The 27,676-nt window shown below is 35.1% G+C and overlaps 1 protein-coding gene and 1 long non-coding RNA gene across 8 annotated transcripts in view; one reads left to right on the forward strand and one right to left on the reverse strand.

The window, feature by feature from the left end:
* The window catches only part of LOC140512388 (uncharacterized), a 209,785-nt gene that overhangs the window by 88,275 nt on the left and 93,834 nt on the right, over positions 1-27,676 (forward strand). The window contains exon 4 of one of the 4 annotated variants that reach the window (XR_011969757.1): positions 16,120-16,206. The exons of the other annotated variants lie outside the window; for them this stretch is intronic. This is a non-coding gene — a long non-coding RNA (uncharacterized lncRNA). Of the gene's footprint in view, positions 1-16,119; positions 16,207-27,676 lie in introns of those variants that run through there. 4 annotated transcript variants of the gene reach the window in all.
* LOC140512357 (cilia- and flagella-associated protein 43-like) overlaps positions 1-27,676 on the reverse strand; it is a 193,199-nt gene that overhangs the window by 73,110 nt on the left and 92,413 nt on the right. For all 4 annotated transcript variants that reach the window (XM_072621506.1, XM_072621508.1, XM_072621516.1 and 1 more), the window contains 6 exons: positions 25,828-25,974; positions 17,727-17,857; positions 17,304-17,430; positions 16,099-16,191; positions 12,953-13,030; positions 12,164-12,289 (listed from right to left, as the gene is read on the reverse strand). In XM_072621506.1, coding sequence (XP_072477607.1) covers positions 12,164-12,289; positions 12,953-13,030; positions 16,099-16,191; positions 17,304-17,430; positions 17,727-17,857; positions 25,828-25,974 — 702 coding nt within the window. The remainder of the gene's footprint in view (positions 1-12,163; positions 12,290-12,952; positions 13,031-16,098; positions 16,192-17,303; positions 17,431-17,726; positions 17,858-25,827; positions 25,975-27,676) is intronic.

Genomic DNA, 27,676 nt, shown 5'->3' on the forward strand with positions numbered 1-27,676 from the left:
AGATGCTTCCTTGGTGCAGAATGTAGGATGTGGGAGGTATGAAATCTAGGAAAAATTTAGACTGGGGTGGGGAACCTGCAGTCTCAAGGGTACATGTGGCCCTCTAAATTGTAAAGTGTGGCCCTTTGGATGAATCCAAACTTCAGAGAACGAATTCCCTTAATAAAATAATTTGTTCTGTAAAACTCAGTCAAAAGGCTGCACCCAAGGACCTAAAAGGCCATATGTGGCCTCAAGGCTGCAGCTTCTCCATCCCTGATTTAGACCTTGTCTTCAAGAAATTTATAACCTGATGGAGAGATAATATACAAGCATAGACAACTTAAATATACAACATTACATGAGAACTGCATTAGAGAATTGCAAAGCATATAACAGTATCGTTTGTTACCAATAATCCCACCATTTATATAATACTTCAATGATTATAAAATACCTTTCCACAAGTCTATAAAATAGGTATAGCAAGTATTATTATTCTCATTTTACAGATGAGAAAACTTATGTTCAGATAGAATAAATAACTTGCCCAGTGCCACAAAACTATTGTCAGAACCAGCATTTGAATTTTGTTCTCTTGACCCCAAGTCCAGCACATTTGACACTCTAATACGTGGCCATTACTCAACGAGAGGAAGAATTCATGGAACAGGAGGCATTTGAGTTAGTGTTTAAAGCAAAGTAAAAATCCAAGGTGAAGAGAGCAAGAGAAGGCATCTGAGGCATAAAAACCAAGGCACAGAGAAGGGCAAGTCTAGAGCTACAGGGGGCAGAAACTAGTTATGTTTTACTGGAGCATGGAGGATACATATGGGGAAGAAGCAGAGTAGTGACAGACCCTGAAAGGCCAAGTAAAGAAGCTCTAACTTTAATCAGTAGGAAATGAGAAACCATTGAAGTGGTATCCGTGTATGTGTATTTTTCAAAGCATTGCCATTTTGATAGTTAAGGAATATTATTCTGGCAGAAGTAAAAAGGATGAACTAGAAGAGGCAGAGAATAGAGAAAGCCAGACTCTTAGGAGCCTAACTATAGCTAGCAGTATATCTTTACTTTTACTCCACTCACTTTAAACTTTAATGACAAGTAGAGATCTTCAAATATAGAAGCTAAAGAATAAAAAAAGGAATATACAAAAAGAAATAATAATTAATTACAAAAATAGTACCTATCTGTAAATTATTATTTATTGATTATTAATTCTCACCCAAGAGATGTATATTGAATTTAACATAGTATTACCCACATTATCTTTGTTTTGTGATGCTTTTTGGCTTTATTTTTGTCTATAACTTACAACTGTTGCTATTATCGTCTTTAGATACATGTAGTAGTTACAGTCAGTGTGTAAATTTTTCTTTTTGGTTCTGTTTTCTTGGTTCTGAATCATTTAACACAATTCTTCCTCTGTTTCCTTGAATTCATCATGACATCTCCATCATTTCTTATGGCACAATAATAGTCTATTACATTCCTATATCATAAGTCATTTAGCTATTACTACAGTTATTTGATATTTATTTTGATTCCAGGCTTTTGCTACTACAAATAGTGGCACTCAGAATATTGTTGCAAGATCGGTTTTTTTTCCCTATTAATGTTCCTGTTAGCTCCCAGTTCTTAACTGGTTCAAAAGTATGCACTTTTTCATATCTTTTGTTGTATGATTCTATATTATTTTCCAGAAAAGGTTGAGACCAATTCACATCTCCACTAATAACACAATACAAAGTTTCTTTCTTTCTTTCTTTTTTTTTTTTTTACCACAGTCACACCCACAATGAATTTTGTTAACCTTTATTATCTTAGCCAAATTGATGGGCATTAGGTGAATTTTCAGTTGCCTTAATTTACAGTTCTTATATACAAAAAGTTGCCAAGGCTTATTAATTCTACTACCACAATGATCTTTTATCCATCTTGCTCATAGAGCTAATACTCTGCTCCCGGCATTCATCCCTTCTTACTTGGACTAGGTTATTGGTTACAGTAGCTTCCTAATTATTCTCCTTGTATACAGGCTTTTTCCTTCTCTAGTCCATCCTAAGTAGTATTCCTAAAGTATGAGTCAGTCAACAAGTATTATTAAACCCTTACTCTGTCTAAGCACTGTCTGATTATGTCATTCACTTTTCTCAAAAAATCTCTAGTGTCTCCTTCTTACTTAGCTTTTCATAGTCCTCACCTATTTTCCTAGACTTACTGTAAATTATCCTTTGTTATTACATTTTATGTTCTAGCCAAAATGGAGCATTATCTCTTTCTTCAGGATGGTTTGCTGTTTGTTGTGCAAAAGCTATTTATTTTCAGGTAAACTCAGTACCAAAGCTGATTGATATGGGACTCTGTCTTTACTAGCAGAGATTAATGACCCATATGTACATTGGGAGCAGTATAGAGAAGGTTACATATTTCTGGTTTTCTTTGGATCTTCTTCAAGCTGGAGAGTCTCTTTGGACTTTGCAGCCCCTTTGGACATGTGTAGCTTCCAGTTTTGAGAGAGAAGATGGAAGAAGCCAGCCCTACTTTGGTCAGGTAAAGGAAAAGGTTCTGGGAAGAAGCCGACATGACAGAAGCTGTCAGTCTCCATCATGTACCTATCCCTAGCTTATTACACTAGAGACTTAAGGGAACTTATCATTGGGTGGGAGCTGGGACTCTCCTCTTGGTTGAGTTACCTTGTTCCCAATGGGATAGCTTTTTCACTCTGTATTGTCTGGTATATATTATATGCATACTTTCTCTGACTTCTCTTTTGCTATTGACTTAGATAAATGTGTTCTTGGCTAATTGCTATATGTATGTTCATTGAGGAAATGGCATCCAGTGGGAAGGTAGTCAAACCTCGGATATAAAGTTTGTAGTCCTGCTTCTTCCCCCAATGATGAAGAGTGATGGGAAGTAAGATGAAAATTACATCCCCTAGACAAATAACACTTAAGGGAGAAAATAGACAGAATTATATTCCAATACTACTCCATCTCTTAGAAGAACAGAGTGGCCCCAAATTCCTACTTCCCCTCCTTGCAGGAATTAAAATCTCTTTTTTTCCCAGATTTTTAAAAAATTTTATTTATTTTCAGTGTTTTACATTCACTACCATATAACTTAGATTTTTTTCCCCTCCCTCCCCACTACCTCCCCAAGATGGCATACAAATTTATTTAGGTTCTACACATTCATTCCTATTAAATACATTTTCACCATAGTCATGTTGCATAAAAGAATTAAAATGAACGGGAGAAATCATATAACAAACCAAGACATAATACAAAAGAAAATGATCTGCTACATTCTGCAATTGAATTCCATAGTTCTTTCTCTGGATGTGGAAGGCATTTTGCCTTGAAAGACCATTGGGAATTTTTTAAGTCCTTGCATTGCAATGAAGTTCTAAGTCTACCACAAAAAATCCTCGCACACTGTGGTTGTTCCTGTGCACAAAGTTCTCCTGGTTCTGCTCCTTTTACTCAGCATCAGATCATATAAGTCTTTCCAGGCCTCCTTGAAGTCTTGCTGTTCATCATTTCTTATAGCACAATAGTATTCCATTACACTAATATACCATAATTTATTCAGCCATTCCCCAATTGATGGACATCCCTTTGATTTCCTGTTTTTGGCCACTATAAAGAGAACTGCTATAAATATTTTTGTACATGTGGACCCTTTCCCATGTTTATGATCTCTTGGGGATACAATCCTAGAAGCAGTATTGCTGGGTCAGAGGGTATGGACATTTTTGTGCCCTTTGAGCATAATTCCAAATTGCTCTCCAAAATGGTTGGATCACCTCACAGGTACACCAAGAATGAATTAGTGTCCCAACTCTTCCACATCTTCTCCAACATTTATCATCTTCCTGTTTTGTCATGTTAGCAAATCTGATAGATGTCATGTGGTATCTCAGAGTTGTTTTGATTTGCATCTCTCTAATCAATAGTGATTTAGAGCATTTTTTCATATGATTATAGATATCTTTAATTTTTTCCCCTGAAAACTGCCTGTTCATATCCTTTGACCATTTATGAATTGGGGAATGACTTGTATTCTTGCACAGTTGAATCAGTTCTCTATATATTTTAGAAATGAGGCCTTTGTTACAGACACTAGTTGCAAAAATTCTTTCCCCGTTTTCTGCTTCCCTCCTAATCTTGGTTGCTTTGGGTTTGGTTGTGCAAAAACTTTTCAGTTTAATGTAATCAAAATTATCCATCTTGCACTTCATAATGCTTTCTATCTCTTGTTTAATCAAAAATTCTTCAGTTTTCCATAAATTTGATAAATACACTATTCCTTGCTCCACTAATTTGTTTATAGTATCAATCTTTATACCTAGATCATGTACTCATTTGTACTTTATTCTTGTGTATGGTGTCAGGCATTGGTCTATGCCTAGTTTCTGCCACACTGTTATCCAGTTTTCCCATCAATTTTTGTCAAACAGTGAATTCTTATCCCAGAAGCTGGGGTCCTTGGGTTTATCAAACAGTAGATTGCTATATTCATTGAGTATTGTGTCTCGAATATTCCACTGGTCTACCCTTTTGTTTCTTAGCCAGCACCAAGTGCTTTTGATAATTGCTGCTTTATAGTACAATTTGAGATTTGGTAGAAGCAGGCCACTTTCCTTAGTATTTCTTTTCATTAGTTCCCTTGATATTTTGGACCTTTTTTTCTTCCAGATGAATTTTGATATTATTTTTCCACCTCTAGAAAATAATTATCTGATAGTTTGATTGGTATGGCACTAAATAAGAAAATTAATTTAGGTAGAATTGTCATTTTTATTATATTGGCTCAGCCTACCCACGAGCAACTGATGTTTTTCCACTTCCTTATATCTGACGTTATTTGTGCGAAAAGTGTCTTGTAATTGTGTTCATATAGTCCCTGGATTCGTTTTGGTAGATAGACTCCCAAATATTTTAGAGTGTCTACCCTAGCTTTAAATGGAATTTCTCTTTCTGTCTCTTGCTGTTGGACTTTGTTAGCAATATATAGAAATGCAGAAGATTTATGTGGGTTTATTTTGTAACCTGCAACTTTGCCAAAGTTGATTATTATTTCAAGTAGTTTTTTACTTGAATCTCTGGGATTCTCTAAGTATATCATCATATCATCTGCAAAAAGTGATAACTTAGTTTCTTCTTTGCCTGTTATAATTCCTTCAATTTCTTTTTCTTCTCTTATTGCTACAGCTAACATTTCTAGTACCATATTGAATAATACTGGTAATAATGGACATCCTTGTTTTACCCCTGATCTTATTGGAAATGCATCTAACTTATCTCCATTGTGTATAATGCTTGCTGAAGGTTTTAGGTAGATACTGCTTATTATTTTATGGACAGTTCCATTTATTCCTATCCTCTCTAGTGTTTTTAATAGGAATGGATGTTGTATTTTGTCAAAAGCTTTTTCTGCATCTATTGAGTTAATCATGTGGTTTCTGTTAGGTTTGTTGTTGATGTGAACAATAATGCTAATAGTTTTCCTAATATTGAACCAGCCCTGCATTTCTGGTATGAATCCTATGTGATCATAATGTATTATTCTCTTGATAAGTTGCTGTATTCTTTTTGCTAAAATCTTATTTAAAATTTTCGCATCTATATTCATTTGAGGTATAATTCATTAGAGTCTGTAATTTTCTTTCTCTGTTTTGGCTCTTTCTTCTTTAGGTATCAAAACCATATTTGTATCATAAAAAGAATTTGGGAGGACTCCTTCCCCAATTTTCCCAAATAGTCTGTATAGTACTGGAATTAACTCTTATTTAAATGTGATAGAATTCACTTGTAAATCCATCTAGCCCTGGAGATTTTTTCCTAGGGAGTTCATTGATGGCTTGTTCAATTTCTTTTTCTGAGATGAGGTTATTTAAGTATTCAACTTCCTTTTCTGTTAATCTGGGCAATTTATATTTTTTAAAATAATCATCCATCTTATTTAGATTGTTGAATCTATGGGCATAAAGTTGGGTAAAGTAATTTCTAATTATTTTTTTAATTTCCTTGTCATTGGAGGTGAGTTCACCCCTTTCATTTTTGATATTGGTAAATTGGCTTTCTTCTTTTTTTAATCAAATTGACCAAAGGTTTATCAATTTTATTGTTTTTTTTTTCATGAAATCAACTCTTAGTTTTGCTTATTAGTTCAATAATTTTCTTAATTTCAATTTTATTAATCTCTCCTTTGGTTTTCAGTATTTCTAATTTGGTATTTACTTGGGGATTTTCAGTCTGTTCTTTTTCCAGCCTTTTCAGCTGCATGTCCAATTCATTGATCTCTTTCTCTATTTTATTCATGTAGGCATTCAAAGATACAAAACAACCTACGAACTGCTTTTGTAGTATCCCACAAGATTTGGTAGGTTGTCTCATTATTGTCATTCTCTTGAATGAAGTTGTTGATTGTTTCTATGATTTCCTGTTTAACCCACTCATTCTTTAGGATTAGATTATTTAGTTTCCAATTAATTTTTGGTCTGTCTTTCTGTGGCCTTTTATTACATGTAATTTTTATTGCATTATGATCTGAGAAGGATGCGTTGACTATCTCTGACTTTCTGCACTGGATTGTCAGGTTTTTATGCCTTAGTAAATGGTCAATTTTTGCATATGTGCCATGTACAACTGAGAAAAAGGCATATTCCTTTCTATCCCCATTCAGTTTTCTCCAGAGATCTATCATATATACCTTATCCAGAGTTTTATTCACCTCCTTAACTTCTTTCATGTTTATTTTAAATTTAGATTTATCAAGTTCAGAGAGGGGGAGGTTGAGGTTCCCCACTAGCAGAGTTTTGCTGTCTATTTCTTCTTTCAACTCACTTAACTTCTCCTCTAAGAATTTGGATGCTATACCACTTGGAGCATATATGTTTATTAATGATATTGCTTCGTTGTCTATGGTGGCTCTTAGAAAGATATAGTTTCTTTCCTTATCTCTTTTGATTAGAGCTGTTTCTGCTTTTGCTTTGTCTAGCTACCCCTTTTTCTTACATCAGCTGATTGTCTTCCAATCTTTCGCCTTTGCCCTGTGTGTGCCCCTATTTCATATGTATTTCTTGTAAACAACATATTGTTGGATAATAACTTTTAATCCATTCTGCTACCCATTTTCATTTTATGGGAGAGTTCATCCCATTCACATTCACAGTTATGATTACTATCTGTGTCTTTCCCTCCATCCTCTTTCCCACCATTTGTGCTTTTAGTTCTCCCTTCTCCCTTCCCCTCCACAACAGAGTTTTAATTTTTGACCACTACCTCTCACAGTCTTCCCTTCCTTTTTTCAGCCTCCCTCCCTTTTACTCCCTTTTACCCCTATTACTCCTTGCCTCCCTTTTAGCCTCCTTTTCCCTTTCTTTCCCCCTTTCCCTCCTACTGCCTCTAGAGCTATTTAGATTTAAATACTTAATTTTGTCATTCCCTCTTTGAACCAAATCAGATGAAAGTACCTCTTAAACAATCCTCATCTCCCTCCCCTCTTTCAGTCTACTGCAATATAATTTTGTAGTTCTTCCTGTGATATAATTTACCATTTTCTGCTTCCTCCTTTTCACATCTCCTGTTATAATTCCTTCGCATGCTTATATCGCATTTTTATTATCACATCATTTACTTTATACCTGCTCCCTCTATCTATGTATATCCCTTTTATATTTCATAATAGATATACAATTCTCAGGATTAACAAGTATCATCTTCCTTATAGAGAGGTAAACAGTCTGTCCAAATTCAGTAACAAGTTTTTCTTTTCCCCTGTTTACCTTTTTATGCCTCTCTTGAGACCTGCATTTGAAGATGAATTTTCTATTGTGTTCTGGTCTTTTTATCAGCAAGGTCTGGAAATCCTTTTTTTCATTGAATCTTCATGTCCTTTCCTGAAATGTTATGCTGAACTTTGCTGGGTAATTGATCCTTTCTTGTAGTCCCATTTCCTTTGCCTTATGGAATATCATATTCCAATTCCTTCAGTCTTATAATGTAGAAGCTGCAGGGTGCTGTGTGATCCTGACTGTAGCTCCTTGATATTTGAATTGTTTCTTTCTGGCTGCCTGTAATATTTTCTCCTTCATTTGACAGTTCTGGAATTTGGCAACAATATTTCTTGGTGTTTTTAGTTTGGGATCCCTTTTAGGAGGGGAACGTGGATTCTTTTGATGGCTATTTTGCCCTCTTGATCTAGCACTTCTGGGCAATTTTCCTTGATGATTTCTTGAAAGATATTGTCCAGCTTCTTTTTTTCATCATGGCTTCCTGGTAGGCCAATAATTCTTAAATTTTCTCTCCTGGATCTATTTTCCAGGTCAGTTGTTTTTACAGTTAGATATTTTACATTTTCTTCTATCTTTTCATTCTTTAGATTTTGTTTGACTGATTCTTGATGTCTCATACAGTCATTAGCTTCTACTTGCCGAATTCTAATTTTTATCATATTGTTTTCTTCAGTTAACTTTTGCATCTCCTTTTCCATCTGTCCAATTATTCCTTTTAAGGAATTATTTTCTCTGGTAATTTTTTGTTCTTCTTTTTCCTTTTGTTTAATTTTCCTTTTTAATGAGGTGTTCTCTTCAGTGAATTCTTTTTTCATCCTTTTAAAATGATTTGGTAAAACATGATAGAACAGAAAGATGATAAATGTTGGCGAGGATGTGAGAGAGTTTGAACACTGATACACTGTTGGTGGAGCTGTGAGCTGATCCAACCATTCTGGAGAGCAATTTGGAACTATGGCCAAAGGGCTACAAAAATGTGCATACCCTTTGACCCAGCAATAGTGTTTGTAAGACTATATCCCCAAGAGATCATAAAAATGGGAAAGGGTCCCACATGTACAAAAATATTTCTAGCTGCCTTCTTTATGGTGACCAAAGACTAGAAATCAAGGGGCTGCCCATCAATTGGGGAATGGCTGAATAAATTATGGTATATAAATGTAATGGAATACTATTGTGCTATAAGAAATGATAAACAGGAAGACTTCAGAGAGGCCTGGAAAGACTTATATGATCTGATGCTGAGTGAAAGGAGCAGAACCAGGAGAACTTTGTGCATAGTAACATCCACAGTGTGTGAGAGTTTTTTCTAGTAGATTTGGAACTTCATTGCAATGCAAGGATTAAAAAAAAAAATTTCCAATAATCTTCTAAGGCAAAATGCCTTCCACATCCAGAGAAAGAACTGTGGAATTCAATTGAGGAATGTAGCAGATCATTTGTGTGTGTGTGTGTGTATGTGTGTGTGTGTGTGTGTGTGTGTGTATTGCGTTTTGGTTTGTTAGGTGATTTCTCCCACTCATTTTAATTCTTCAACACAGCATGACTCTAGTGAAAATGTATTTAAAAGGAATGTATATGTAGAACTTATACAAAATTGTGTGCTGTCTTTGGGAGGGAGGGGGAAGGTAGAGAGGAGAGAGGGAAAAATAGTAATCTAAATTATGTGGTAGTGATTGTAGAACACTGAAAATAAATAAAATTAATTATTAAAAATAAAATCATTGGCAAGTTTTTCTTCTATTTCCTTCTTCAGCTCTTCCAAGAGTGCTCTTTGTGCATGCAAGCAGTTCATAACCCCTTATGAAGTTACAGATGGGAGTACAGTCTCAATACTGACCTCTGATGTTTGTTCATTGGTCCTGGTGCTGAGCTGACTGGTGTGAGAAAGCAGCGGCCATCTGAATTCTTTCTTATTGTGTTTCCCCAGATTAGTCCTGCAGCTAGCTTGTTAAGTGTGGGGTGGTCTAGTCACAGAGATCTCCTCAACTGAGTTAGAGCAAAGGCAAGTTCAGTGGTTGGTGATCCTGGCTGCCCTATTGTCTTCATGTTTCCCCTGGAGTGCTGAGGCACACCTGGGGTCCTTGTGTTGGTGGTTGTGAGGCTCTACTTCCCTGGAGCTCTGGATCTCCTCCTGGATCTCTGAGGTGGGGCTGCCTGAGACAGCTCTGGTCCTCTGCCACAGTAAGAAGAATACTCCTTAGTGATTTTCCTAACCTTGCTTGCTAGGAAACTGTTTGCCCCTTCTGCTGATCCCACTGATCCAGGCTTTTTCTGAGGAAATATTTTATGGTTCTTTCAAGATCAACAATAGGAGGGGGAGAGAGTATTTACCAATCACTGCACCATTTTGGCTCCTGGAAGTTCCAAGTAGGTGATTTAGAAACATTTAATCTGCAGGCTGATAGTCTCAGAAGCAGCTACTGCTGATACCTGGGGCACCATGGCTCTCACTTGGTGGACTCTGCTGGACTCCTGCCCTGGGCTACTATTCTGCAGTGCTGCTGCTGCCACAGACCATCCCGGAGCTTTTCTGTTCAGCCCTGCCTCAGAAGGATGCACTGTGCTCTTTCTGTATGCTCTCCTTCACCCCCATAGAACAGATCCTTCCCATCAACCTTCCAGTCTGTCCTGGTCTGTGAATCTGCCACAGTCTGTCTCTTATTGGACTCTGCACCTCCAAAATTTGATCAGATTCTCTTTTTAGAGCTATCTGAAGGAATTTTTCTGCAAACTAAGGTGGGTAGTTGCTCTCATTCTGCCATCTTCGCTTAGCTCCCCTAAAGTCTCTTTTTGAGAAGGTGGGGGGAAGAGGTGGGAAGAAGAGGCTAGAAATATCTATTCTTATGTTTTTATAAATGAAATGAGAGTTATTGAGGAAAAATGGAAAAGAAATGAAAGGTATGTAAGAAAGAATACCTTACATTCTTACATTCTCTGTGTGGGTCTGAAACCTGCTCCTGCCCTTGTGCACACAGACTCTCCCTGAACACTGGAGAACTGGGCATGTGGCATGATCTCAACACTACACATTCCCCAGTGTCTACAGACCTCCATGTCTTTCTTCCTCTGTCAGCCTAGGCCAGAGAAAGGACTCGTTGTGACTTTTTATGGATTTTCCTGTCAGGATTCAGTCTCGTGCATTTAGAAGACATTATAGAGATGCACTCTGCCTCTGGTTCTTACCACTTTGCCATCTTGGTACCACTTTTCTTTGCTACACTCATATTAATTTTTCTACTGTGGCCTTTTGACTCCAAGTACAATGTACTTTCCGTTGTACAATATGGGCTCATGGAAATAATATGTACTGTAAAATTACAGTGGAATTTACAAAGTAGAACCATTAAAAGCAGAATTTGATAGGGAGTTGAACTTGAAGTCAGGAAGCCCTGAATTTGAATCCTGCTTCAGGCTATTATTAACTGTTAGACCTTAGGCATGTTTCTTGGCCTTCCTTAGCCTCAGTTTTCTTATCTGTAAAAGGCATAATAATAGCACCTACCTCACATGGTTCTTGTAAGAATCAACTGAGATGACATATATGAAGCACTTTGCAACCTTTAAAACACTATATAAATGCTAGTTATTATCATCATTATTATAATAGGGAAATTTAAAAATTCAATTACAAGAAAATTTGTTAACTTCCTTTGCTTCCATTTTCTCTACATATCTTTAAAATATGATTTATGATTTCTCTGTGCATCCCCATAGGTCTCTTCAGAAAAATCCATTTCCCCCTCCTCATCAGAATCATTTCCCCGTTTTATTCTGAAATTTCATCCTTGAAAGTATCCCATTCCTTCTAGGCTGATGTACCCTATAGTATTTTAGTCCATGGGGGTCCTATCAGTCCTTACTCTATGTTTTCAAGCTTTGAAATTTGCTCTCCAACAATCTAGAATATATGTCAGACTATGTACAACTTCCCTCTCCTGTACTGTGCATTCTAAGATCAAATGGTCACTTCCTCCCAAAGTTTCCACCATTTTTATCCCAAAAATGAATTCCTCTCTGTTAATGACAGTCAAATCTAAAAAATAATTTTTCCCCTATATGTCTCTCTACCTTTTGAAGGATGAAATTGTCATGAATTCCTGCTTTGTTTTGCCACCATCTGGTTCTGATATACCCTCAAAGACGCAGAGAATACTTTAATCTCTTTTGTAACTCCTCTTACACCTTATACAGTATTATACACATAATAAGTGCTTAGCAAATATTGGTTACATGAATGAAGCAATTTATTAGTTTTACATCCGAGACATACATAAGCTTTTTCTAAGTATTCTGGAAAAGTTCTCATTTTGCCCCTTCTTTCCTTTTTATTTCTGTGAATATAAACAATGCTACTTCAAGTAAATTCTCACATACCCTTTCCAGTTCTTCTTCACCTTCATCATTAAGCCTCTGTATTTCTTCAACATCCAGACTGAATTCCTGTTGATCTAGCTGTGCCATCTCAGGTGCCAACTCATTTTCTTTCATCATAGCCTGAATCTGAATTTAATGTTAGAAAATAATGGGGAAGAAGTAAATAATATTAGCTTTGAAGGGTGTTCCCCCCAAGTTTCATTGAACAAAAGTCAATACCAGTGCCATTTCTTATTGCTAGGATCTAACCATTAAGATTAGTTGAATTCTAACTTCTTATTGTTATCATTCATAAGTAGATGAAACACATCTACTTATAAATAGACATATTCAGTTTTATGGCCAAATAATTTTGAAATTTTGCTAGATTTCCATGTGTAGTGTATTGATTTTTTTTAAAAAAAGAAAATGTATTGTTTAGCTTCTTTATTTCAGAACCTATTCTAATGGAGAAACATTGAAGAGGATCGTATGGTTTAATGTATTTGTTCTAGAGAATTCCTCTAAACACTTTAGTAAAAATGGTCTAACCTTTTCAGTTCCCTATATATTTTGTTCCTTTTCCCCTTTATCATTGCTATTGATGGAGCACCCAGTGTGTTAGGCTCTGGGCTGAGTGTATGGTAACTCACTTCCAAAAACACAGTAGAAAACTGAGCTTGCAAACATAGAATGGAAAATAGCTGAGTAACACACATGCCTGACACATCATACCTATATACAACTAAGCAGGAAATATCAGTTGAGACTATAGGCATATTTTATTAGAGTATGAATCATAACACTTACAGTTCCAGTCAAACTTTTGATTCCTTCTTTTAATTCCCTCTTTTTTTCACTAAACTCTTTGATCTCTCTTTTGGTGGCCTAAAACATCAATCAATCAATAAAAAGGATTTATTAAGCATGCATTTACTATTACCAACTACTACACTGGAGGTCAGGGATACAAAGAATTAAATAATCCCTACTCACAAGGAATTTATGTCCTAATAGGGGGATACAACAAGTACGTATATATGTATGTATGTATGTATGTATGTATGTATAGATATCTGTACAGAATACATATAAATGGAATACATACAACTAAATACAAAGTAGGGAGGGAGGGCACTAGTAATTGGGGTAGAAGGAATCAGAAAAAGTTTCATGTAGAAAGTGGTGCTTGATCTACATCTTGAAAGAAAAGAGAGATTCTTAGAGTTGAAGGTGAATGCATTCCAGGTATAGGGGACAGCCAATGTGGAGAGACAGAAACATGAGATGGAGGGCTTTGGCTAGAGAACAGTGAGAAGGCCAGTTGAACTAGACTGTAAAGTAGGGAGTGGGAAGTGATCAGACTAGAAAGATAGGTTGGGGCCAATGTGTGAAGGGCTTTAAAAGCTAAACAGAAGACTTTGTGTATTTTATCTTAGAGGCAATAAGAAGCCACTAGAATTTATTGAGTAGGGAAGTGACATAGATCAGCATTTAGGATAGCCTTTGGCATCTGTGTGGAGGATGGACTAGAGTAGAGTGGACTAGTGTGACACAAGGAGACCAGTTATAAAGCCATTGCAATGATCCAGTTGAGATGGAGAGGATTTGAATTAAGGTTGTAGCTGTGTGAGTAAAGAAAAGGGGTCATATACAAGTAACATTATGGAGAAATGACAAATTTTGGAAACTAATTGGCCAAATGTAGTAAGGAAGAGTGAGGAGGTGAGGATAATGATGAAGTTACATAACTGAAAGACTGGAAGAATTGTAGCTCCTTCAGCAGAAATAAGGATGTTTGGAAGAAAGAGGGGTTTGGGGGCAGAGGGAAGATAATGAGTTCTGTTTTGGATATGTTAAGTTTAAAGGGCTTCTGGAATATCCAATTTGAAAAGGGAGCAGAGGGGAACACTCAATATTTAGGAGTATGGATGATGAATTAGCAAAGAAGATAAAGAATAAATTGAGACAAGTAAGAGGAAGAAGATAGATGTGGCATCTGAAAAATACATAGAAGAGTGTTGAGAGAGGGAGAATGGTCAGCAGTGCCAAAGAATCATAAAGGGAAGGATAAGGGCTGAGGAAAAACAACTATTGGATCTGACAATATATCATGTCACAAACACAATTTACAAAGCAAGAATAATGAAAAATAACTGCAAAGCATATTTTTAAAAGCAGCTCTTAGAAAAAGGAACACATGCTAATGAATTCGATTAGAAATTGCAGGTGAAAATAAGAAACTATAACAACATTCATTCTAGTTTCATTCTAGTCTGTGCTTTCCATGTGGATTCTGAAGGAAGCAATACACATACTTGAAATTGACATAAATCATTAATAACTTGAATTGAAGAATATTAGAAGGCAAAACTGAGGGTCTGTTATAGTGGCAAGATTACTGAATTTAGAGTCACAAGGCTTAATTTCAAATCCTTACTTTACCTCTTGCTATATGATCTTTCTGGCCCTCAGTTTCCTTATCTATTAAAAAATTTGGGTTGAACTCTAGATGGGGGTGAGGGGAGAGAAGAAAGACTAGTGAGTTTGTAGGCAGTAGAGAGGCAATCACTAGACAGGGAGAGGTTGAAGAGTAGTGAGAGACTGAGAGTGACATATAAAGGGTACAGACTGCTTGAGAACAGGATGAAATAGGATCAATTGTCCATGTAGATAGGTTAGCTGTGGCAAAGATAAAGGACATTTCTCAATGTGAAATGGATGAAGGAGGTAATAATGGTGGAAGGCATCTGAATGACATGAGATGAGGAGGGAATAAGAGTTAGCTCTCAGTAAATGGCCTCAATTTTTCAGTGAAACATGAGGTAAAGTTATTGATGGTCTCCCCCATCTCCTCCATCTTCCCCATCCTCAGAAAACACCCACTTGATCCATTCAGGCCCACTATTTCTGATCTTTTTTGTGAGGAGAGATATACAATAGCTAGTGGGTATGGATATATTAAGTGAGGGTTTTTTGAGGATGAAGGAGTCATGGGTGAGATGGAGGAGATGATCTATGATCAATTCTTCTACTTTCTTTTTTCTTACTTTCCCATAATTCTCTGCAGTCTTTTTTTTCCCATGTCAACATTCAACTGAAATTGCTGTCTACTAAGTTTCCAGTTATCTCTATTATCTAATCTAACAGCTTTTTCTCAATCCTTTTTGATCTCTCTTCAGTCTTTGACTCTATCAGTCAACATCTTTTCTGATACTATCTTCTTTAGGTTTTTAGGACTCTAGTTTCTCCTGGTTCTTTTACTTGTCTGAGAACTCATTAGTTTCCTTTGAGAGCAGACACTGATTTTTTAAATCTTTCTTTGTATTCCTAGGACTTAGGAGAGTGCTCACTAAATAGTCACTTTGCTTGTTCACTTGACTTGCAGAATGCAAGGTATACCAGGGCTGAGGAGGGTATATAGTTAAAATGATCAACTGTAGGATCAAGAGAGTGAAAGGAAGAAAGTGAAGTGATGATGGATTAGAGGAGCAGAAAGGCATACATTGCAGGTCACAATTAGGATGAAGAATTGGTATAGGAAGAATAAGGCAGAGTGAAAGATAAAAGAAAAGGAGACTGAACAAAGAGGGAAATCTCTGAATTCAAGATCATACAGGTGACAAATATGGGTGCTGGTGCAATTCAAGTTATGATCCCACCAAGAGTGACTATGCTATGTCATGGCAGTTGAGAAAGCTGATACCTTGGAAGGAGCCATTAACAAGAATATTGAAATTTTTCAACTTTCATCACAAGAGTAGCAGTGATCAAGAGGAAGACTATTAAATATTAAAGATACAATGCTCCTAGTGAACAGTGATATATAGGAAGCATCATTTTGAAACTTTGCCTAGGATACATAAATTATTTGTCTTGATTTTTGGCATTAACTATAAAACTATTAATACATATTCTATAATATATATTTACATATGTACACACTCATATAATACCTCTTGATTTTTCATTTGTAGCCAACTAATTTGACCTTCACGGACACTGTCTTCATAGTCAACTTGTGAAAATGGCTTCTTTTTGCAATATGTCTGAGAAGAAAGGATAAGCGTTTCTATTAAACTGAACTCTGTAGTCCATCAAATTCTCTGTCCCATTATTTAAGAATTATCCTAAAACTATATGCTGTAAACTTTATCTAATTATTTTAGAGACAGACAATAATTTGATTCTTTCTGACATGAAATTCATTTGAGTAGATTTTCAGTAAGTAGATCAAATACACTTAAAATTTTGGTCACACCTAATGTCAAAGTATATTAATTTATTTGTACATCATTAATATCTGTATCATGAATGAGAGAAAGATTAACATCATAAAGGGCAACTTAAGTTTTTGTACAACTCTCATCATAGGATCATAGAACCACAGATGGAAGTACCTTCAAACCTATCTAGTCCACATTCTCATGTCAAAGATGAGGGAACTGAAGTTCAGAGAGAGATTAAATAACCTTTCTGAGGTCAAACTGGTAGTATAAATAATGGGCATAATGCTACATGTGATGAATAATCTAATATACGCTTTTAATGATGGTCATCTCCACAGTTGTGTTCTATCCTATATTCTACAGATTTATGGGTTGGGAGTAGTAGATAAAGGGGTTGAAAGAATAGAAAATTATGCTTTAACTTTGTATAAAAAATTTGACTCTTCCCACATGTTATAAGCTACAGTTAAAGCTATAGATGTTTCTGAAGACTCTGTCATTTAAGTTAGGAAGCAAGAAGCAAGATGTATTATATAATAATTAGAAGCAAACAATCATGTTCTCAGTTCTATTCTGGTGGGCTTCTGGCCATGTTCTTCCAAAGTAACATATGTGGTCTACATGAAGAGATATTTTAAATCCAATACTCATATAATTTTTCATTATCTTAATATTTTTTAATAAGTATGAATTTAAAATATTTCCTCTTTATCATAATTTCTGTTCAGATTTAGAACTTTTTATAGGTGTAAGAAGGGCTAAAAACACCATCTCAACAGGTACAACGGAAGAAGGATCTTGTATCCTTGTTAGATTACTAAATCATGAATAAAGGAACTCAAAATCACAGTTACTTAAATTACAATACTAAAAATGGATTATTATGGAATTGTGAGATTTTTATTTTTAAAAAATCTATTTAGAGACTCAACTGGACAGAGCTGGACATCTTCCATGTAGTATAGAGGTATATTTTGCTCAAAAATGTTGTTATTCAAATATGGTGCAAAGACCTGAAAATATTCAGTAGCATGTTGAATTAGAAGTCCTCCTAAACTCCTGTGGGTTGAAACAGAATGAACAATACATGTGTTTTACAAAATGATGTCTAAAGCAAAGTTTACCTTTTATATATTTTTTCTTCAACAAAATTTTCTAATGAATTAAAAATATGCAAATAATTTTACTTTACCTCCAGTATTTATGCAAATTATAAAATATTATTTACAACTTAATAAAAGCTATCATATTGACTTTGGCAAAATAACAAAAATATTCCATTTGCTTCTGTATCCTTTTCTGTTTTCTTTCACTTCAATAAAAGTTAAAATGATATCTTCTCAGCTTGTACTTACTTCCATTTCAGGCAAACAAGGGCACCATCTTCTTTACCATTCACTAGTATAGATTGGCCATCTAGTGAAAATATGATTGACTGAATTCCTTTTCCCTGATAAGAATGACTTCGTGTTCGGGCAAATGGTTCCTGAATAGTTAAGGAACAATAAAGGGTGTTGTTTTGTTGAATGTTTTACTAAATCAGATCATACATGCTTTTATTTTGAGGTAAATCAGTTATTAACATAATAAATGATTAATAACATTTTAATAAGTAAATATTATCAGTAACAAAAATCAAATGTAGGTTTTAGAAAATGTATAGTTCAAAGCATATGTAAAAAAAGAGGCATGAGTGACTGATTCAAAATTATCCTGTGTCAGTGAACAAAAGAGGACTTAAACTCAGGATCTTTGTTTCCCAACTCAGTGCTCTGTTAAGCTATATTGAAATTAGAAAAGCAATTTAACATATTGGAAATTATAGTGGTCTTGGAATCATAAGAATCAAGTTTATGTTTTCTTCTGCCACTAATTCATTTTCCTTGGCTCTCTTCTCTCTCCTCTTTATAGATCGCTGTCTTCTTCAATGATCCCATCTACTCTTTGGCTTTAGTTACAACCACTATATAGAAAAAGTCTACGCCTCCATTCCTATCCACTCCCCAGAGTACCAGTTCCACATTTCTGACTACTTGATAGATACTACATCAAGACTTCAAATTCAACATCTCCAAACATAATCTGTCTCCCCTCAAGTCTTTTGCATCTCTGTGTAGCTTTTCCATTTATATCAAAGACATCACCATCATCAGACATCATCTCAGCTTATAACCTTGAGACCATCTTTGACTCTTCTCTCTCTCTCCACTCAATCGTCCAAACCATTCTGCTCTAAAATATCTCTCATAGATACTCTTTACCTTTCTACTGCCACTGCAATTACCCTAATGCAGGTCCTCATTTCCTTTTGACTAATGTATTGTAATACATTCTTAACCAACCTTGCTGCCTCAAATCTGAGTCCTCACCACCATTGCTCAGGTAATTGACCCAAGGCACCAATAGGATCATGCCACTTCTCTGCTTGAAATTTCTTAGGGGATCCTTATTGTTTGCAGAATAAAATGTAAACCATTGAAAACCTGCCACAATTCATCCTTTCTCTTACTCTTCCCCTTCATGTATTCCATGTTCAAGACAAACTGACTGTCTCTTGATCTTACCCCTCTTTCTCTCATTTCCATATTTTTATTTATTGTTCACACAGACCCTTCTATCTGTTGAAGTTCCTCTACTTTCAAGGTCCAACTCATATGTTAATTCTTCCATGAAATCTCTTTTGATCATCTTGATGCCAGATGAAAACAAACTTATTCTTCTCATAGTTTATATTCATAGTTTATCTGGATATTTCCTTTTAATTCATCTTTATAGCATAATTATTTGTGTACCTGTAAGTTCCTTGAGGGCAGGATTATGTCATGCCTACCCTTACATTGTCCGCAGCTAGCATGCCACCTTACATATTGGAAGTGCTTAAAAGTGCTCATCTGTTGAAATGAGACTTGGGCACATCGTGTAGAGTATCCCAACCTGATTTCTCATCTGTAAAATAGGTATAATAATACTTGCTCTACCTCTTAGGTTGATATGAGAAAAGTACTTTGTAAGCCACAATGTACTACAGAAACATGAACTATAATAATTTTACTCTAAAAGTTTAAACAGCTTAGAATAGAGATCCCTAACCTTTTAAAATAAGGACTTATTTTTTATTTTCTATCTTGAAAATAGGGACAGATTACGTTTTAGTACTGAATTTTCTGAGAGTATGAAAAAAAAGTTTGCTAAAAGTAAAGTCCATAAGTAGGGAATGGAATCCTAGCAGAGACTGTGCTTTTCTCCTTCTAGGGAGTTTAGTAGATTGGTAGTAGTTGAAGTGTCTGGTTTTGGGAAAATAATACAAGACTCAGAGACTTCCAGGTCATGTGAGCAACAAGATGGCACACTAAACATTTTTCCCAATCCTCATGACTTTTTTGTGCAGCAAAAATAAAGCATCTTCAGCTATTTCTAAGACACTCAGAATCTAAAAGAAGGTTAAAAAGAAATCCTCCAAAGACTTGAATTGGCACTAACTGACCCTGAGCTCACTTGGCACTCCTCCTCCTTTTCCCATGCTAGTAGCAGCAAAGCTCCATGAGCAGACCCAAGGACATGACACAGGCTTGTATCAAAACCCTCTTCTGGATCTTGCTCCCCTGGACATTTTTCCAGAGACATTAGTTCTAGGCTGAGGAAGTTTACTTGGGCCTGGAAAACCAACTTTGCAACAGCCCTTCAGAAACGCATGCCTGCTGAGGAGCTACCACCCAGAAGCACTGACACTGGGGAAAGCAGGCTGTGCCTGTGTTAGGGGAAACAGGGTCTGAACAACTTGTGCTGGGCCAGAGAACAAAACTGAGAAACAGAGGGAGTGGGAGAAATCACTAGGCCATGATACTGCATGGGATGGAATGTGCAGTACTCTATCACACCTGAAGGAAGAGCACTGCATCTAGCTGGGGCTACTTCTCACTACACAGAGTGTAGACTAGTGAATCATGAAATGCCTAGTATGGGAAGATGATGAGATACTTTGAGGTCTAGTCCCCAAGGAAATCACAATAATAGGAGAGAGAGTCAGGAAATGCATGACAAGAAAAGAAGGGAGGAAAAAAAAGACTGCAAGTGCCAAAAATCTCAGGAATAAGAAATCTCAAAGATCTTGAACATAACAGTAATGAGAAGGAAATATGTCCTTCAGATCCAGTAAACGAATTGAGGTATACATGAATAAATACTAAAAAACAAAGGAAATTATCCAACACTTGATATAGAAAACTTTTGAATTTGAAGAGAACATGGAATAACATACTGTTCCTAAGTGATTTAAAAGAGAATCACAAGAGTAGAATTTATATCCTGCACAACAAAAAATAATGAACAGAATAGAAAATCTTGAATCTGCAGCGGGAAGCCTAATCAAAGAAACAATAGAACTGAAGGACAAGGGGAAAAGAAGCAAAAAACAAGAACATTAAAAGAAAATACGCAGTACTTTTAAAAACCTAACCATATGTTATAGCACAAAAACTGTATAGTTAAATTCAGAAAAGTAGGAGTATTAAATGCATCCTTTTCAGATCATAATGCCATAAAAATTATATTTAATAAGGAACCATGAAAATACAAACTAAAAAGTAATTGCAAACTAAATAATCTTATCTTAAAAAGTGAGTGGGTTAAAGAACAAGTCATAGAAACAATAAATAATTTTAAAGAGAATTGATAATGAGACAACATACCCAAACCTATGGGATGTAGCAAAAGCAATAATTATAGGAAAATTTATATCTCTGAATACTTACTTCAATAAAAGAAAAAACAAATCAATAAGTCAGATAGGCAATTTAAACACTAGAAAAAGAACAAATTAAAAATCCTGAATTAAACACCACATTAGAAATCCCAAAAATTGGGGCACCTCGGTGGCATATTGGATAGAGCACTGACTCTTGAGTTGGGAAGACCTGAGTTCAAACGCTTGACATTTACTAACTGTGTGACCCTGGGCAAGTCACCTAACCTCAGTAGCCTTGCAGAAGAAGAAATCCTAGAAATGAAAGGTGAGATTAGTAAAACTTAATGTAAGAAAACTATTGAATTAATAAGTAAAATGAGGAGTTGGTTTTATAAAAAATATAACGAAACAGACAAACCATTGATTAATATGACTTTTTTTAAAAAGAGAAAAAAACCAAATTAATAGTATCAAAAATGAAAAAGGTAAATACCCACTAATGAAGATGAAATTAAAATAATTATTAGAAGTTATTTTATATGTCAATATGTCAATAAACTCAACAGCTTAAATGAAATGGAAAAATATGTCCAAAAAATAAAATGCCTAGATTAAAAGAAAGAGGAAATAGAATAAATAAACCTATTTTAGCAAAAGAAATTGAATAGGCCATAAATGAGCTTCTTAAAAAAAAAGCATCAAGACCAGATGGATTTACAAGTGAATTCTATCAAACATTTAAAGATCAACTAATTCCACTAATAAATATATTATTTGAGATAAGTGGCAAAGGAGTCCTACCAGATTCCTTCTTATAGAATAAGTAATACTAACATCTAAATCATGAAAAGCAAAATCAGAGAAAGAAAATTAGAGGCCAATTTTAACTAATGAACACGGAATACAAATATCCCAAATCAAATACTACCTAGGAGACTATAACAATATATCACAAAGATTGTACATTGTAACTAAGTGGAATTTGTACCAGGAATACAGGTTTGATATAAGGAAAACTATTAATGTAACTGATTATATCAATAAGAAAAGTAACAAAAATAGTACTATTAAATCAATAGATACAGAAAAATCTTTTGACAAAATATAACATGCATTTCTATTAAAAACCCTAGAAAGTATAGGTTTGAATGGATTTTTCCTTAACATGATAAGAAACATTTACCTAAAACCATCAGCAAGCATTATTTGTAATGGGGATAAGCTAGAAGCCTTCCCGTTAAGATTGGGAGTGAAACAAGGATGCTCATTATTACCAATATCATTCAATATTGGTTTAGAAATGCTAGCAATAACAGTGAGAGAAGAAAAAGAAATTGAAGGAATCAGAATGGGCAATGAGGAAATAAAACTATCTCTTTTTGACGACATTATGATATACTTGGAATCCTAGAGATTCAACTAAAAACTAGTTGAAACAATGAATAATTTTAGCAAAGTAGCATTATATAAAATAAAGCCATATAAATCATCAGCATTTCTGTACATCACTAAAAAAACCCTGAAATAAGAGATAGTAAGAGATGCCCCATTTATAATAAAAATACTTGAGAATATACTTGCCAAGATAAACCCAGGAACTACATGAACATAATTATAAAACACTCTTTTAATATGCAAAGTCAGATTTAAATAGCTGGAGAAATATTAATTGTTTGTCCGTGAGTAGAGACAATATTACAAATGACAATTCTACCTAGGTCAGTCTTTTCAATTCCATCCCAAATAAATTATCAAAAAATTATTTTAAACTATAAAAAAAAATAACAAAATACATTTTGAAGAATAAAAAGTCAAGAATTAATGAAAAGAAATTTAAAGGAAGGAGGTTTAAGATATCAGATCTTAAACTGTATTTTGTAAGACAGTAATTATCAAAACTATTTGATACTAGCTAAGAAACTGAAAGATGAATTAGTGGAAGAGAGTAGACATATAATACACACCAGTAAATATAGTAACCTTGTGTTTGACAAATGTAAAGATTTAGGCTTTGGGATAAAAGTTCACTATTTGGTAAACAAAAATTGTTGGGGAAACTGGAAAACAGTCTGGTAGAAACTAGGGTTTAAAGCAATATCATACATCAGTTACCAAAACAAGATCAAAATGGATACATGACCTACATATAAAGGGAGATAGAATAAGTAAATCAGTAGAAAGAATCATGTTACCTACCAGGCTTATGAATTGGAGAACATATGAATAAACAAATCACAGAGAACATTGAGATTATAAAATAGATAATTTTGATTATATTAAACAATTTTGTACAAATAAAATAAATGTAGCGAAGATTAGAAGGAAAGAAAAAATTGGGGGGAGGGAATTTATATACACAATTTATAGAGTAAATACATCAGACAAGGACAGCAATAGCAACAAAGGGGCAATAGAGAGATCTGTAAGACCCTTCTTACTTGTTCACAAGGAGACAGATGAAGGCAGAAATCTGGTAGAGGTGACAGTGAAGTGTGAACAGAGGGCATATGAACGGGGGTAGGAAAGTAGAGGGATAGAGAGGAGTGAAAGATGCACTGGGGTCAAATCAAGGGCTAGCAATGAGAGGAAGGTAACATCTGTGGTCTTAGAAAGAGAAGAACCCTCAGGGGTATAGGAGAGGGGAAAGATTGAAAAAGAGGAGGCAAGGAAGGAAGTCTTACTTTAAGGTGAGAGAGGGTTCTACTGCTGAATATACCTGTAAGTGAAAAGAGATGAGCAGTGAAGGGAGATAAGATCTGTGAGATTTGGTACTTGAACATTCTATTTCTCCAGGGGAATGGAGAGAGTTAGAAGCTCTGGGGGGCAACTGGAACCTAGAGGAGCGGAAAAGCATGAACACAGGGATATTTCTAGGCAAATATAGGGGAAAAAGGGTTGGAAAGAGAGGATATAGGTCAATGGTGGACTGTGTAATCATGGACATAAGGAAGGAGGGGCCCTACTATGGGGCAATATTAGGGGGCATAGTAGAGTGCCAGGCCTGGAGTCAGAAAGACTTAAATTCAAATCTGAACTCAAACACTAGCTGTGTGTCTTTGAGCAAGTCACTTAACCTCTACTCGTTTGTCTCCATTGTTTTTTAATCTCTAAAATGAGGGTAATAATAACACTTACCCTTCAGAGTTGTGAGGATAAAAGGAGATAATAATTGTAAAGAACTTTAACACAATGCCTGACACATAGTAAAATCTATATAAATATTATCTGCTGTTATTATTTATAACAACAACAGTAATAATTGATATTGTTCTGAAAATGAAGAACCATGGAAAAGAGGAATCTATTGGGGAGAATCCTACAAGACAATGGCAGAAAGTACCTTGAAAGGGGACCTAGGATAGGTGTTGTAAGCTTCAATAGCATGAAGAATACAGAGAAAAGAGGGAGACCAGATAATTCTAGAAGACATGAACCTGAGAATGAGGAACTAGAGTAAACAGATGGAGAAAATAAATAATGAAGAGAGAAAAAGAAATCCTTTTTGGAAATGGATGCAAAAAAAGAAAAGAAAAGAAAAATTAAAACTAAAGAACAGGATTAATGGAAGGAGAGAAGAGGAAGAGAGAATATCAAGGAAGATGAGGGATTTGGGGTGAAGGAAAAAAGTCAGTGGATAAAGGGCCACCTTAAAAAAGATTTTTAAAAAGATTCAGTTACTTTTAAGAAGTTCCTGACGGAACATAATATTGTGTTTACAACAAAAGAGGTACCTTCAAACTGAAAAACTTCTGCACAGACAAGAAATAGTCAAATCAGAAAAAAAAATCGTTGTATCAAATTTCTCCATTAAGGACTTGGTATCCAAGTTATATAAATTTCTACATATACATGTGCATATAATTAATAGCCATTCCCCAACAGATAATAGGTCAAAGGGTATGAACAGTTCTCAAAAGAAGAACTGAGCCGTTTTGGAAAGCAACTTGGAATTATACAAATAAAGTTACTAAAATGTCCATACCCTTTGAACCAGAGACTCTCTTACTGTGCTTATAACCAAAGAAAGACATTGATAAGAAAAAAGTCCTCCTATACTCCAAATCATTTATGCTAGCTCTTTTTGTGATAGCTAAAATTGAAACTGAATAAAGTAAGACATGCTCATCAATTTCGGAATGGCTAAACAAGTTGTGGTCTATAGATAGAATGGAATATTACTATGCTATGAGAAATGTGTGTGATGAATACAGAGAAGCATGAAATATCTACATGAAGTGATACAGAGTGAAGTAAACAGAGCCAAGAAAACTGTACGCACAACTACAACAGTGTAAATGCAAAGAACAACTGCATCTCAAAAAATCAAAAGTAAATGTGACAAAATTGTAAAGATAAAGTTGGATTCAAATGAAGAAGTATGAGAAAATGCTCCCAGCACATTTCTGGACTTTTTTAATGTATCAATCAGCTGTGCTGACTTTTCCCCCCTCTTTTTCTTCTCTAAAAATATGATTTGTCATATGAGATGGCTCTCTGGGAGGGGAAGGGAGAAAGACACATCGGATACTATGGTGATATAAGAAACAGAAAATATCAAGAAAAATTATTTTAAAAAGATTCAATGTATTGTTTTGGAATATAAGGCATCAATAAATTTGAAAATCCACAATACAGTATAAGTCAAAGATCAGGAAGTTATAAAAGCCAATATTTTCTTTGCCAAAATTCTTAAGAGTATCTGCTTCTTAGTCTAAATCCATTCCTATTTCCCAATGTGACACTGAAGGCTTCATACTGATATTAATATTTACCAAACTGTTTCTATCACGGATGCTCAGTATTCCATCTTTGCCTGTTGATGCCAGCCACTGGCCATGATATGACAGATACAGCATTCCAGTTCCATAATGTTTGCTTGGCATTTTGTTCTGTAGTTTAAGAACTATGTCTTCACTACCCTGTAAACCAAGAAGAAAATATGAAACTGTATTCAAAGTTATGAAAATAATTCTTATTGCTAATAATAACAAACCACAGCGTGTTGGCAACTTGATTATTGATATCGTAAAAAAAAATACATATTATAGATTGAAAATAAGCAAGTACATGTGTTTGTGTCACCTAATGGGTTTTATTTATTGCTCCTTTTTTCAACTTTATTTTTTTCTCGTTTCTTAAGTATTTGAGTCTTCCTTTTGAGGAGAATTTTCCCAACGGAAGCAGTTTTATTGCCTGTCTGTGGCATATTCTGTCAGAATCTATCAGATTTATCCCCTACTTTATCAAGGACTGATAAAAGGCAGAAAATGAAGACATTCAAATAGCTCTTGATGAATTTAAGCATCTGCTGATAGAACCACCCCCCACATCCACATTGTTCACAAAGTGGTTCATCTGATGAGTTTTTACAAGCAGAACTTTTTCAGACTCTATTACTGTAAGCCCAGTTATATCATCAATATATGGTGAAAACGAGATTTCAGCTTTCACTCTCTAAAGTAAGGATTAACAAAGTCTCAGCAGGCTCCCCAGTATAGGGGAGAGAAGGCTGTTCTTCTGGATGTGGGCACCTGGCTAAAAAGAAAAAGAAAAATCTCTCTAAACATTTCAGTCACTACAAATCTATTTGTATTAATGTCTCTTTTATGTCATACATGTTTAATTTTCTTTTTTTATTTTATTTTGCTTTATTTTTTTTACTTAAATGAATATTTTTAATTTTTTATCTTTAATGTTCTACAATCACTACCATAAAACTTAGATTTCCCCCTCCCCCCCGCTTATCGCTCCCCACCCCCTCCTTCCCCAAGATGGCATACAATTCTACATAGGATCTACATATACATTCCTACTGAATACATTTTCACTATAGCCATGCTGTGTAGATGAACTAAAATAAATGGGAGAAATTATATAACAAATCAAGACATAATACACATACACACACACAAAAATGATCTGCTATATTCTGAGATTGAATTCCATAGTTCTTTCTCTGTATGTGGAAGGCATTTTGCCTTAGAAGACCATTGGGAATTTTTTTTTATGTCTTTGCATTGCTATGAAGATCCAAGTCTACCAGAAAAAACTCTTGCATACTATGGTCGTTGCTGTGCACAAAGTTCTCCTGGTTCTGTTCCTTTCGCTCAGGGGTGGAAATCATATAAGTCTTTTCAGGCCTCTCTGAAGTCTTCTTGTTCATCATTTCTTATGGTACAATAGTACTCCATTACATTCATATACTATAATTTTTTCAGTCATTCCCCAATTGATGGGCATCCCCTTGATTTCCAGTTTTTGGCAACTACAAAGAGTGCTGCTATAAATATTTTTGTACATGTGGGACCCTTTCCCATTTTTATGATCTCTTGGGAATACAGTCCTAGAAGCAACATTGCTGGGTCAAAGGATGTGCACATTTTTGTAGCCCTTTGGGCATAGTTCCAAATTGCTCTCCAGAATGGTTGGATGAGCTCACAGCTCCACCAACAATGAATTAGTGTTCCAACTCTCCCACATCCTCTCCAACATTTATCATTTTCCTGTTCTGTCATGTTTGCCAATCTAATAGGTGTGATGTGGTACTTCAGAGTTGTTTTGATTTGCATCTCTCTAATCAAAAGTGATTTAGAGCATTTTTTCATATGATTATAGATATCT

Source organism: Notamacropus eugenii, chromosome 1 (genome assembly GCF_028372415.1).
Source record: "Notamacropus eugenii isolate mMacEug1 chromosome 1, mMacEug1.pri_v2, whole genome shotgun sequence".
Taxonomy (NCBI): domain Eukaryota; kingdom Metazoa; phylum Chordata; class Mammalia; order Diprotodontia; family Macropodidae; genus Notamacropus; species Notamacropus eugenii.